This window comes from Setaria viridis, chromosome 4, assembly GCF_005286985.2.
Source record: "Setaria viridis chromosome 4, Setaria_viridis_v4.0, whole genome shotgun sequence".
NCBI classification, from domain to species: domain Eukaryota; kingdom Viridiplantae; phylum Streptophyta; class Magnoliopsida; order Poales; family Poaceae; genus Setaria; species Setaria viridis.
Window position 1 is genome coordinate 32,949,861 of NC_048266.2, and position 14,085 is coordinate 32,963,945.

The following is a 14,085-nucleotide window of genomic DNA, read 5'->3' on the forward strand; positions in this document are numbered from 1 at the left end:
CATCCTAAATTACTGTTTATTTTGATTTTTTTAAATATGTAGCATTTGACATGCACTTATATATATATATGATATATAACAAAAGTTATGTATAAAAAAACCATAGTAATTTGGGACGGAGGGAGTGCTCTTGTAGCCAGCTGCGTGCGGTTTGCGCGAAAAATAATTAATGGACTTGGCGTCAACGTCGTGTCAACGTCCTACCTCGTACGTCTTCTACGAAATGCGAGTATTTCTCACGCTCAGGGTTAAAAGTAGACTGCGATCGACAGACGGCGACCTCGCGGTTGCTGGTCAAGCACGTTCCAATTTTTGGGGCCGCGATGGTTAAGGTGTACGTCTTGTCATGACCCGATTGCAGGCAGGTTCATGCATGACGAGAAAAAAATCTGCTGAATGAGTCGGGCACTGCAGGTCGACGACGCCTGGTCGCCTGCACTCGTACGTGGTAACACTCACTCTTTTTTACATGGTGTTTGTAGGATCCATCGAGGAAGTTCTAGTCAACGATGAATATTTAGTTTATAATAAGTTATATCAATGTATTCCCCAACTTTCAATTGCTAAAAATACCATCATTTTCTACATATCCTTTTTTTCAATGGAATTGGCACGATGGGACGGCAACGTCGTGCCTCGTGATGTCACCATAGCCAGAAACGTTTCCTATGCAGTACTGTAGATGGACTTGCTCTTACTGGCGCACGAGCCATCTCGCAGCTGGGCTCCCACTTCAGTGGGACAAGTCCTCTGCAGTATTGCAGAGGAGGTTCATTCGTGCAACGTCTGTAGCTTATATCGTTTTGTTGTACTTGCACATAATTGCATCGAATCATAATCATACATTATTGTTCGTTTATGATACTCATACTTTAGTGGTGTCTAAGGTAATACATGGTATCGAATCATAATCATACATTATTGTTCGTTTATGATACTCATACTTTAGTGGTGTCTAAGGTAATACATGGTTTATAGCAATCTACTAGCATATTAGTATTTTTTAAGCGGGTCATAAATAGGGGTGCGTGCTATAAGTAATGCTAAGTCCGAATTGAGAATTAAGAAATAGTCAAAATTTGAGGACATACATGAATATTAACATCAAGTTTATTGAATTTAAAGTTTTTGATTAGTCATTACATCTCACGCTACAAGAGTCACCAAGAAGCATAAATAAACATATATATAAAGAAGATGCATATATACATATTAACATTAAATTCTCATTTGATTCGAAGAAGATTATCACTTGTCATGTCATTCTTTGTTATTTCCTAAATCATCATTTCAACATTCGTATTTCCATTTAATCCATCGTCATTGTCACTTGAACCATCAACATAGCGAATAGCAGCTGAATAACAATGGCGGTCCACAATAAAAAAAAGTGCTAAATGCAATAGCCACTGATAAGTCCAAACTTATTATTTTGAATCTGTTATCTTGTAGCAATGACGGTAGAGGTCCGCTATCACCATAGTGGCTTCTATTTATTACCTTTATGGTGTGAGAGAACTATTATATTCTGATTTGCATGTGCTTCAAATGTTCAGATGCATTGTGTACAGATCACATTGTATTCTCAAAGTTTCAAATCTGATATGTGCACAATGTATATCAGATTGTATTGTATATATGCTCTGTAATTCGTGCCACAACAGTTCATGTATTTGATCGAAGAATGGGTTAAACTATTAGAATGCTAGAAAAGAAGTATGAGAAAATGGACAGTAATATGGTGAAATATTTGAATTTCCTTTGACATTTGACGACAGTTATTATAAGTAAGAACGGTAAATGTTGGCCACTTCGGAATAACACTCAGGAATTGTTGGAGATCGTGTAACTTTGACCATAGAACTATGCAGCTTATATGCACCGTGCAGGGTTACACGAAACATGATATCAAGGAGAAGTCTGATCCTTGTCCGTCTCACTCTCTTCAATCTTTAGCTGAGGAATCGAAGGCGACCATTCCATGTAACAGTTGGGAGGGTCCGGCAGCGCCTGAACCTGAGCTCGATCTCGGGTCTCCAGCATCTGCACCACCTGGTGCATGGTTGGCCGCAGCAGCGGGTTCGGTTCGATGCACCAAAGCGCCACACGCGCGAACTGCTCCACTCTTTCCATGTCCTCCACGGCGTCGACGTAGTCCCCGTGCAGCATCAGCTCCATCCTCCTCGCACCGACCAGCTGCGCTGCCCAACCGAAAAGCGTGACCGTCTCGTCGTCGTCCCCGTCCTGCGGCAGGTCGGGCACCACCGGTTCTTGGCACCTCCGGCAGCAGATCATTTCCAGCAACATCACGCCGAAGCTGTACACGTCGGCCTTAGTGTCCACGCGCGCATCGCCGCGGAGCCACTCAGGAGCGATATACCCTCTTGTGCCCCTGACATGGGTCACCGTGGTGTGCACCTTCTCGCTCCCGAGCAGCTTGGAGATCCCGAAGTCAGTGATCCTTGGGACGCCACGGTCGTCGAGCAAGATGTTGTCGGGCTTGATGTCGCAATGGATGATCGTAGCATTGCAGCCATCATGGAGGTACTCAAGCCCTCGGGCAATGGCGAGCGCAGCCTCGGCGCGCCACTGCCATGGAGGTCGCTTCTCGGGGTTGAAGAGGAAGCCACGGAGAGACCCGCCTGGCATGAACTCGAAAACCAGCATCCGGTGCTTGCCTTCCTTGCAGTAGCCGATCATGCGGACGAGGTTCCTGTGGTGGATCTGCCCGATGGACTGCACCTCGTTGGTGAACTCCTGCTCGCTATAGTCGTTCGAGTTGATGAGTTTCTTCACGGCGATGAGATGCGGCTGTGGTAATCTTATCATGCCTTTGTAGACCTCCCCGAAGCTTCCTTTCCTCAGCAATTTCTCAAAGCCATTGGTGGCTTGGTAAAGCTCCTTCCAGCTGAACGCTCTCACGCTCGAGCTCAACTGCTGCTGGCTATCTCTCCTCCTGGTGAGGTAATATTGTGCCACAAGGCCGCCCACGGTGATCACTGAAAGAAAGGCCAAGCAGATGGTGATGATCTTGTACGGACGTAGTAGTATTCTCGTCCTTGCTGATTGCCTCTCCGCGTGAGAAGTATTCCCCTTCGGCACCTTGATCAGCGCGTTCGTCGTGACGTCGTTTCCCTGCCGTCCATACGCGAGCGCGCCGAGCTGCTCGCAATCAGATCCATTGATCATCAGCGCAGCCGTGCAGAAGCAGTCGTTGAGGCAGTACTCGCGACACTGCTCCTCCGTGACCGCTGGGAACTTCTTATAGTATATCGAGATCTCCCAGGTGGTGTTCAACAGCTCGACCAGTGAGAACTCGTCGGAGCTGTTATCCCCGGAGTCCCCATTGCAGCTCTGCGGCTCGAACGCCGGCGTGCAGCCGCTGTCGCTGTGCTGCGCGTCGATGTAAGTGTACCCACTCGGGCACAGGCAATTGAGCCGTTCTTTGGTCTCCACAGAGTAAGACCCCGGGCCGCACATGCCTTGCATCCTGCCATTCTTCAGTTTGCATCCCCCTTCACTGGGGAGCTTGCCCGACACCGTCCAAGACGTGTTCTCGCCGCCGTTTTTAGGGCGGACGTAGGTACGGACGATGCCATCGGGATCCATCCTGGCGAACTGGAAGTAGTTGTTGCTGGCGATGGAGCTCGTCGGTGGCGAAATCAAGCTGTTGACTGTGCCGTCGTAGAGTGTGTAGCTGAGACGGCCTTGGTCGTCGAAGGTGATCGTCGTGTTGCCATTGGGGCCGTTGGTGCGCGTACCCCAGTAGGCGTTTCCCGATATGTCACCGGTGAAGAGGTCGACGCAGAGGACGACGTTGCCGTCGTTCTGGGCTGCCAGGCTGAACCGGCCGGTGGTGAACTCCGCGTCCGCGCGCTTGGAGAAGAGAACCCCCTTCAAAGACTGGCCAGGCAGGAGCGTGTCCGTCGGGTACCCAAAGCTCTCCCAGAGCACCTTGTCCCCATCGCTGAGGAACTGGACGTTGCCGGAGTCGGTTAGCGTAAGGACGGACCCACGCTCCATGCTGGTAGTCGGGGCCTTCCACAGCACTTTGCTGCCGTCGGCGAGCGTGAGCTGGCCGTCAGTCGTGATGCTGAGGACGGACCGCGCTGTGGTGTTCGGCGTGGGGCCCTCGGGAGGCACTTTCGCGAACCACACCACAGACTGTGGCTGTGGCTGGGAGGAGTTGCCATCGCTGAAGCGGAACCATGTGGCGAGGAGGAACTTGCTAGGGTCGTCGTCGTCGAGGGACCGGAAGCCGAAGGCGAAGCCGCCGGACGGGCTGGTGATGTAGTGCGGCGGCGTCAGGGTATCTCCTGCGGTCAGGTTGGTGCGCGCCAGTGCCGACGGCAGGAAACCAGCTTGTGATGACAGCATTAGCACCAGCACTAGCGTGGGAAATGAGGGAACGCTGGGGAGGAGAACAAAGCGGAGCGACGCTGCCATGGACGCTGCAGCTTCGTCGTCCCGAGCTGTACAATTTCAATGTTTTCCTAAGCTGATATTTCATATGCGGCCAGCAAAGGCCGCCGGCGACCTTGAAACCGGCCTAGTCACTGGCAGGCTATTTTACACGATGTGGTGCGTTCAGACCTTTGTTTTTTTCCAACTCCTACAATGTCTAGTCTTTCGTAGGGAAATAATTGGAGAGGTAGCTGATGTTAACAAAAAAGAATAGCACCAAAACGGGGGTGTGTGCCATACGCATCAGCATCACTTCTACTTGTTGATTAGTAGGAGAAGATTGCTATGCCTGTCATGATGCAATGGGACGCCGGCCGGCTAGCTGCCATGTGGCATGTGGGGACTTCAAGTCCACGCTGTGGATGACATGTAAGGATTACTTTGCTGCGGCCTGCAGGTATCAAAAAAGAATAAATAGAGAATTACCAGTGATATCGTCATCTTTTTATCAATTGCGTGCATACCTTTTCAGAATGCCAGGTGGAAAAGACACGGGTGTAGGTTTGGTTAGGAACCGAAAGGTAAGCTGAGATAAGGGGGAGAATATTGAACTTGATCTCGACTTGTTCAAACTTGATTGAATCATTAGGGAATTAACGGCCTGTCCTTAGATGCTCAACAGCCTTGACCCTTACCACGACTAGAAAACGAGACATCCATTCTCAACAAATAATCTCGGAACGAATTGGACCTGGAACTAATCCTTATGGTTTAAATTTCGTAGTCCCAGAGACCTTTTAGTCCGGGTTTGTAATACCAATTGGGGCCAAAGGGTCATCTTTAGTCCCAATTAGTGTTACAACAAATCGGGACTAAAATAATCCCTACGGGTGACTTTAAAAGGAAAGCGTCGTGTAGTTAACTACATGTGCTGTATTGGTGAGATAAGGAAGCTACGTGGAAGGCAAGAGGTCGCGAGTTCGAATTAATCCCACGCACCACGCTCGCGCATATTTCACGTGAAAAATCACATGACTTATGACTTTCTTGAATTCTTAGTTCCGGTTGGGAAACCGGTTTTTTCGAGGTTTCCCAACTGAGACTATAAGAACTCCAGTAATATCCCTCAAATCAAAGCCTCTAAAGATCAAATGGGGTTCTCTCTATTTGTTTAAGGGCTACAAAAATGTCTCCAATTCCAGCAATAGCCTAGGGCTCCCAAGAGATCCCTAGGAATGGAGGGTGGAGGGGGAATCTGGAGGTCTTCCCAAAATGGGGAGTCAAGTAGAGGACCTACTGGAGTGCCATTTTTTTTTACTTAACCCTCTAAACTTGAAGTAGAAAGCTGTTTAGAGGGTCTGCTGGAGTTGCTCTTGCCACCATGAGCCACCACCAGTGCCAACATCCAAAATATTTTTCCACATGTTCTCGACGCTCATGATCCACACCGAGGTTGTTGTCATTACGGATCGATGAACTTGGATGCTGTGGACAAATGGGATGCAAAAACTTGGATGCTGTGGACAAATGGGATGCAAATTGTTTCTTAAAAGAAGATGCAGATTTACGGTTAGTGTGGGACTAATTCAATCCAACATGACTAGACCAGAAACCCACAATACTAATTAGATTCCTAATACTTGGTGCGCAATTGAGCAGCCATGCCACTGGTTCCAGTTTAATTTCTTAACGTTTTCTTATCGTCGAATGATGGAATGAAAGATTACAAGGCCATCGGAGTAGCGCACGTGGCTGATTCGTCCCTCTAGTAAGAATCCAACACCACAAGAAAAACTTCCTGCTTTGAAGGGCCAGCTCTATGGTTTAGGGCCCTTGGGCAAACTGAATATAATGGGCCTTTTAGCCTAAATATATTTTTTATTTGTAACGTCAAAAGTAGGAAAAAGTCTAAATTAATATAGCAAAAGTCCAAATAACCTCATAAACTATGTTTTGTTCAATTTACCCCATAAATTATGTTATTTCGTTCAACCTACTTCTAATATAATTTGTCATTTTTGTTTCTCTATACACAAATTGAATTTTAATTTGAGACTTTGCAGGGTGGTAATGGACATCATAATCTATATTAAAAATATTTTATGAATTTTTTATCATTAGTTTTTTTATATATTTTTTATCTTAAGGATACATTTTATTATTAAATATCCTACCTATCAAAATAATGATAAAAAATTTATGATATATTTTTTTAACGTGTCTTATGATGTCGGCTACCATCTTGCGAAATTTGAACTTAAGCCTCAACTTGTGCATGGATAAATAAAAAGACAAAATATGTTAAGGGTAAATTGAACCATATGACATAGTTTAGAAAGTAAACTGAACCAAAACATAGTTTAGGGGGTTATCTGGACTTCCATTATACTTGAGGGGAGTAATTTGGACTTTTTATAAAATGGAACAATGTTGATACTACAAATTAGAAGAGAGGCAAAACGAAATTAGTGGATTATCTATAATAAAAACAATATTCCATGCGTACTCTATTGACAGCAATGCATGTTTCAGTGCTTGAAAAGACTGCTAACAAATCAAGTAACAGTACACAGATCAAGTGATTTACTCACTGATCGGACTATCGGAGCATACTTTGAAGGACGACTTGTCTTGCTGATCCTAGCGTTGGAGCGGACGATCGCTGCGCTGGTCGTTGGAGTCTAGCGTAGCGCGACGGCGGCAGACGGACAAGAGGAACCCATTAGCTGATCCCTAATCACCATTACGTGACAACCTTCCTCTGGGCTGTGAGCACAAACGCAACACATAACGTTCCTTAAATATATAGGGATCTGGGCTCCCACCGGCATGCCCCCCCTCCCGCCTAGGTCCAGAACCGGGCCTATACGCCCCTCCACCACTGACGCCTAACATGGTGCCCGAGTCCGTTGTCGCACTCCTCGACTCCGGCAACCTGCTGTTCCTCGACGACTCCGGCACAGTGTTGTGAGAGAGCTTCTCGTACCCAACGGACACGCTCCTGCTTAGTCAGTCCTTGGCTCCCAACACCCGGGCCGATGGGAAGCTCTTCTCCAAGCGCGCGGACGCGGACCACCAGCCGCTTCAGCCTGGCAGTCCAGAACAATGCCTATTGGACCTCCTCACCGGAAACAACGCCGACAATGCTTATTGGGCCTCGCAGTCCAACAGCCCCAATGTCAGCAACACGACGGTTACCTTCGACGACCAGGGCCGCCTCAACTACACACTCTACGACGGCACCGTCCACAGCTTGATTTCGCCCGTGGTGAGATCCACCATCGTCAGCGAGCACTTCCAGTTCGCTAGGATGGATCCCGACGGCATAGTACGTGCCTACGCCCGCCCGAAGAACGGCGGCGGCAACATGTCTTGGATTGTATCGGGCACGTTCCCAAGCGACGGCTGCAGAAAGAGGACATCCAAACTGCAGGGCATGTTTGCCCCGGGGTCTTACTGCGTCGAGACAACGGACAGACTCAACTGCGCCTGCCCGAACATGTACAGTCACACCGACGCGCAGCACAAGGACAGCGGATGCATGCCGGAGTTCGAGCCGCAGAGCTGCGACGGCGGGGAGAACAGCAGCTCCGAGGATCGAGTTCACTCTCGTGGAGCTCCGGAACACCACCTGGGAGACCTCGATATACTGCAACAAGTTCCCATCGGTCACGGAGGAGCAGTGCCGAGACTATTGCCTCAGCGACTGCTTCTGCGGCGCGGTGCCGCCGCGCTCTTTATCGACGTGTCCGATTGCGCGGAGATCGCCGCGCTCATGAACGGACGTCAGGCAAACGCTGTCACGACAAAGGCGCTGATCATGGTGCGGGTAAGGGATCCTGCGGCAAAAAGGAGGAAATCCGCAATGACCTACAACTACAAGGTCGTCACCGCCTGCATGGCTTTTCTCTTGGTGGTCACCATCGGCAGCCTCCTTGCATGGCGTTATTAATAATTACACCAACAGGAACAGGACCAGGAACAGAGCAAGGCAGCAGCTATTGATCTTTGGGACGCCCAAGTCGTCTAGCAGGATGTTGTCGGGCTTGATGTCGCAATGGATGACAGGTGCGCTGCAGCCATCGTGGAGATACTCGAGTCCTCGGGGAATGGCTAATGCGGCCTCGGCGCGCCAGCGCCATGGGGGCCGCACGTCGGGGTTGAAGAGGAAGCTGCGGAGGGACCCACCCGGCATGAACTCGAATACCAGCATCCGGTGTTTATCTTCTTTGCAGTAGTCGATCATGCGGACCAGGTTCCGGTGGTGGATCTGTCCAATGGACTGCACCTCGTTTGTGAACTCCTGCTCGCTGTACTCGTTTGAGGCAACGAGCCTCTTCACCGCGATGAGATGCAGCTGCGCGCGACCTGACCTTTCCTTTGTAGACTTCACCAAAGCTTCCTTTACCAGCAGCTCCTTGAAGCCATCGGTGGCCATGTAAAGCTCCTTCCAGGTGAACTCACACTCGAGCTCAAGGCCTGCTGGCTAACTTTGTTCCTGGTGAGGTTATACAGTGCCACAAGGCTGCCAACGGTGATCATTAAGAGAGACGCCAAGCAACTGACCACGATCATGTATGGACGTGGTATCTTTCTCATCATCCTTGATGATGCTCTCTCCGTGTGAGAAGTATTCCCCTTACGTACCTTGACCAGTGCTGTTGTCGTGACGTCGCTTCCCTGCCGTCCATACGCGAGCGCCCCCACCTTCGCGCAATCAGATCCACCAATCATCAGCGCGGCGGCGCAGAAGCAGTCGCTGAGGCAGTAATCCCGGCACTGCTGCTCCGTGACCGCTGGGAACTTCCTGTAGTATATCGAGATCTCTCAGGTGGTGTTGGGCATCTGATCTCTGCGAGTGAGAACTCGTCGGAGCTCTTGTCACCGGAGACCCCATCGCAGCTCTGTGGTTCGAACGCCGGCGTGCAGCCGCTGTCGCTGTGCTGCGCGTCGATGTAAGTGTACCCGCTCGGGCATAGGCATCGGAGCCGTTCTTTGGCCTCCACGCAGTAAGACCCAGGGCCACACATGCCTTGCATCCTCGCCGTCTTCATCTTGCAGCCCCCTTCACTGGGGAGTATGCCCGACACCGTCCAAGACGTGTTCTCGCCGCCATTTTTAGGGCGGACGGAGGTTCGGACAATGCCGTCGGGTTCCATTCTAGCGAACTGGAAGTAATCGCTGCTGGCAGTGCTGGAGCTTACCACGGGAGAAATCAAGGTGTTGACGGCGCCGTTGTAAAGTGTGTAGCTGAGACGGCCTTGGTCGTCGAAGGTGATCGTCGTGTTGCCATTTGGGGTGTTGGTGCCCGTAGCCCAGTAGGCGTTTTCCAATATGTCACCGGTGAAGAGGTCGATGCATGCAGAGGACGACGTTGCCGTCGTTCTGGGCTGCCAGGCTGAACCGGCCGGTGGTGAACTCCGCGTCCGCGCGCTTGGAGAAGAGAAACCCCTTCAAAGACTGGCCTCGCAGGAGCGTGTCCGTCGGGTACCCGAAGCTTTCCCAGAGCACATCATTGCCCCCATCGCTGAGGAACTGAACGTTGCCCGAGTCCCTTAGCACGAGGACGGACCCACGCTGCATGCTGGTAGTCGGGGCCCTCCACAGCTCTCTGCTGCCGTCGGCGAGCGTGAGCTGGCCGTCGGCCGGGATGCTGAGGACGGACCGCACCGTGGCGTTGGGCGTCACGCCCATCGTAGACTCCTTTGCGAACCACACCACGGACTGTGGCTGCGGCCGGGAGTCGTCGTCGCCGCCGAAGCGGAACCATGTGGCGAGGTGGAACTTGGTCGGGTCGGAGTCGTGGGCGCGGAAGCCGAAGGCAAAGCTCCCGGATGGGCTAGTGATGTAGCCGGGCGGCTTCAGGGTGCCTCCCGCCGTCAGGTTCATTCGGGCCGCCGCCGCCGGCAGCAGACGAGCTTGTTGCACCAGAACGGTGATCAAGAGGGCCAGGCGGAGGAGAGCAAGCGCCGGCATGATGGCAGCAGCTTCGTTGCTACGGCGCCGAGAGCAAGCAGAAGAGTGTTGCTGCATTGCCGTGTACTACTACGTGTGTCTTTCTTAATTAAGTTGCTCGGGGTTTGGGAAAAAAAATGGTTTCTGGGCCCTGGCACGATTAGTCGCCGGTGGGCCAATGCGGGTTTCCGACCCAGTCAACTAGTCCGGCCGACTTCACTCGGACGATTTGAGCTGCATATGGTCAGATCGGCCGCCCGGCGCTTGCCTGATTTAACCTAGCACTAAGCAGGCCTGATGACTTATTCGTGCCGGGCCGGGCCGGCATTGCGTACCGAATTACCAGCCCAGGCCTGACACTATAGCCTTTTTATCGTGCCGGGTCCACGATGGCACGGTAGTGCCTATCGTGTTAGTGCTAGACCAGGCACCATAGGTCAGCCACCACTCAACCAAAACTTCAAGTTAAGGAGACGCAACATTTTTCATCAAAGTCATAGAATTCACATCATAGCACAACTTAGACCACAATCACAACTCAGAGAAGAGACTAACAATTTCAAAAGTTTGAGCTGGTGCAATGACTGCTTCATTAAAAACCTATCTAGGTAAAACTCACACCTCATGAGAAACCCTAGATAGGAAAAAAAAGTGTAGCCTAGCTCAATCAAATAAACATTAAAGTAGTTCAAAGTTATTTCTGAATCACTAGAAACATCTAGATACAAATTAGTAAAACTATCTTCAAATTCCTGATCCTCCACCAGGTTCTAAATTCTTGCTTCTGCAGCCTCCCAGTTCTTGACGCAAGAGATCATCTCCACCAACTCAGAGCTCAATTGACGCTGCCTCTCCTCGATGATCCTGCCAGATGTACTAAAAGCAGGCTCTGATGATACTGTAGAGATAGGCACAGTTAGAATATCTTTAGCTAAGATTGACAGAACTGGATAAGTTCGTTTATACTCATACCACCAAATCAAGATGCTGAAGCTATCATCAAAATGGGTGACAGTGTCATTGTGCAAGTAGATAGAGTTCAGAGCCAATACCCATACTAGTTGCACTAGTGCTTGCTGCTTGCAGCAAAGCACTTGCAGATAATCTTCTAGACAAAGCGGGAGGCAAAGCGTGAGAAGGGGTGGAGAAAGAAGTACCAAGGAAATCACCAAGTCCAAAAGTAGATACATCACCATCACCACCACTTGAAAAAATGTCATCCCAAGCATTTTTTCCTTACTAGAACTGGATGGCGGTGGATGCCTTTGCAATTTAACCGCACCAAACTTGTCATCATACAACTTAAATGTAGTAGAAAGTTCAACTTTTACATCAGCGAAGTAAGCAGAATAATCAGTACTAATAACAACCTGAGCACATTTTGAAAACCTTTCAATTTAACTCTAGGGTCCAAGATGAATGCAACAGTTAAAGCATTGAAATATCCCTCCAGTATTTAAGATATCAACTTTCATAGGAACAACTACAAGCCTAAGGAATTTATCATTTTTATAATATTTTAGATGCTTAGCAATCAAAATAAGCTGATGCAACATAAGTGGAGTTGTAGGATAATAAACACCAGAAAGTGCAACAGTAGAATCATAAAATAGTTCAATGAATGATAATATACTTTCTGCAACAGTCCAGTGATCTTCTATCAAAAGTAAAAGCTCATGTTCACCCCTGCGATAGTTAGTCTCAATGAAAATATTAAATGTCTGCCTATAAGGGATCAGATACTTAAGCATTAGGTATATGGAGTTTCACCTGACATCCATATCCAAACCAAACTTCCTAAGACGAACATTCACAACAAGGCAGAATCTTTTAAAAGCAGCAATGCGCTGGTTAGAATAATTGAGGAAAGAATTACAATTCTATATGCTTTAAGATATTTCTTAATCTCATGCAAGGCAGATTTAATCATAAGATTAATGATATGACAAGCACAACACTGATGCAAGAACACTTTACCAATATAAGCAAATAATTTAGGACTCAGTTTCTCAATAGCATTGGTACTAGCAGAGGCATTATCCAAAGTAACAAAAAATACCTTTGAAATCAAACCATACTCCTCAAGCACAGCAATCACACGATCAGCAATGTTCTAGCCTTCATCAATGAGCCTAAAACCAATTATCCTCTTCTCTAATTGCTAATCAACATTAACATAATGAGCAACCACACTAAGGTAATCTTCCTTAGCATTACCAGACCAGATATCAGAAGTGATAGAAATAGTTGAAATAAGCTTAGCACGGCAATCATTAAAGTACTTGCTGAAATCTCTAGTGGTGATTTGTCTAGAGACAGTAGAAAATCTAGGATTATGAGCAAGCTTAATGTACTCTTCAAATGCAGCAGATTCACCAAAGCATAGAGGAAGATCAAGTCAAGTAATCAAATGACATAGCTGAGTACGAGCTACCTCAGAAGTGTAATATCAGTGATGGACACTTCTATTCAAATTAAACTAGAGCAAAGACTGGGAAACACGAAGCTTTGACTTCCTCTCTGGGTATTTCTCAACATGCCGGTTTAGATGGCTAGTGCCAATAGTAGATCGAGCAGCATATATAGTGGCACAATGAATGCGCTTGGCAGATACTCTTACCTTTTTACCATCGATGTCCTTGAAGATTTTTTCGAAGTCCTTTTAGCATTCAGAGGTGGTGGAACGGCTCCTCTTGGTGCTGCTGCTCACCGTGTCTGAATCAGCAGTAGCAACAGCAGCAACTTCACCAGCACCGTTATCACCGCCATCAGCGACGTCAATTGGTTTGGCAGCGTTGCCACCGAAGAGCTCTGCCCGCTTTGCCTCTAGGTCACTCTCGTCATCTAGATGCTGGCTCAGCATCCAAAGCTTATCGTTGTAGGTGTGCCCCTGGAACTCCTCGTTGTCGTCCATCGTCGATGCTCTGGTCCCTCAATGGACCGCGTTGGCCAACGCCCTACACACAGTGACACAGAGAAGATAAGAAGCGAGATCAAGCAGTGAATAACATAAGCATAGAAACTACAAGACAGATGGATAGAAACATAAGCATGGTAAATAGAAGAAATATCGTGATCTCCAAAAGACAGAAGTTTGATAGTACATATACTAAGGCAGCAGTGATTGCTTCAGAAGCTCAATAACAAGGGTAAGAAATGTAATTCAGTCTGACAAATCAGTGAAGACTAGCAAGTTTCTACTCATTCCTACACATCACATATGAAACAACTTTTGGAAAGAAATGAATGCACAAGAGCAGCCGGCGAGGTCGATGAACAACAGATCTATCAAGGAGATGACGAGAGCGGCCGAAGAGTGGATCTAGTCATCTAGATCTAGAGAGGTGCGAGAGGACGAGAGAGAGGCGGAGAGCGACAGGAGTCGAGGAGGCGGCGACGGGAGGGAGGAGTGGGCAAGGGAACCGGGAGACTAGCTGTGGCGGATCCACTTCGGATTTGCTTGATTAAACATGATTTAGTCGCATGATACGCGACACTCACGCCTAAACCAAGTAAACACGAAGTGCCGTCGGATTTCATCCGATTTAACCACTTGAACAGGACCGAATAGCAAACCCACACGAAGGTGAGCGGTTCCAGAGAATACAACAAGTCCACCAAGTTAACAAATTAACCATTTAGTTTGGTTATGAAACAACATCAGAGTTTACACGGTTCAAAAGAAAAGCAACAGAAGGTAAAACAACGAGCGGAAGCTACTTCGTC

The 14,085-nt window shown here is 48.4% G+C and overlaps 2 protein-coding genes and 1 pseudogene across 2 annotated transcripts; 1 reads left to right on the forward strand and 2 right to left on the reverse strand.

Annotated features, from left to right (window-relative positions):
• Nucleotides 1–1,908: 1,908 nt before the first annotated feature.
• Nucleotides 1,909–4,446, reverse strand: LOC117853643 (G-type lectin S-receptor-like serine/threonine-protein kinase LECRK2). Its single transcript, XM_034735949.1, has one exon. It carries the CDS (start codon nucleotides 4,444–4,446, stop codon nucleotides 1,909–1,911), a length of 2,538 nt encoding a protein of 845 aa, XP_034591840.1.
• A 2,851-nt stretch (nucleotides 4,447–7,297) lies between these two features.
• Nucleotides 7,298–8,356, forward strand: LOC117853644 (G-type lectin S-receptor-like serine/threonine-protein kinase LECRK4). Its single transcript, XM_034735950.1, has 2 exons — nucleotides 7,298–7,371; nucleotides 7,414–8,356. The coding sequence occupies exons 1-2, from the start codon at nucleotides 7,298–7,300 to the stop codon at nucleotides 8,354–8,356; spliced, it is 1,017 nt and encodes a 338-aa protein (XP_034591841.1).
• LOC117853646 (G-type lectin S-receptor-like serine/threonine-protein kinase LECRK3) lies at nucleotides 8,097–10,380 on the reverse strand (annotated as a pseudogene).
• Between the last annotated feature and the right edge of the window lie 3,705 nt (nucleotides 10,381–14,085).

Coding starts and splice junctions, on each gene's coding strand:
- LOC117853644 (XM_034735950.1), top strand. CDS start 7,298: ATGGTGCCCGAGTCCGTTGTCGCACTCCTCGACTCCGGCAACCTGCTG. Junction 7,372..7,413: donor GACGACTCCGGCACAGTGTT/GTGAGAGAGCTT, acceptor GCTCCTGCTTAG/TCAGTCCTTGGCTCCCAACA.
- LOC117853643 (XM_034735949.1), bottom strand. CDS start 4,446: ATGGCAGCGTCGCTCCGCTTTGTTCTCCTCCCCAGCGTTCCCTCATTT.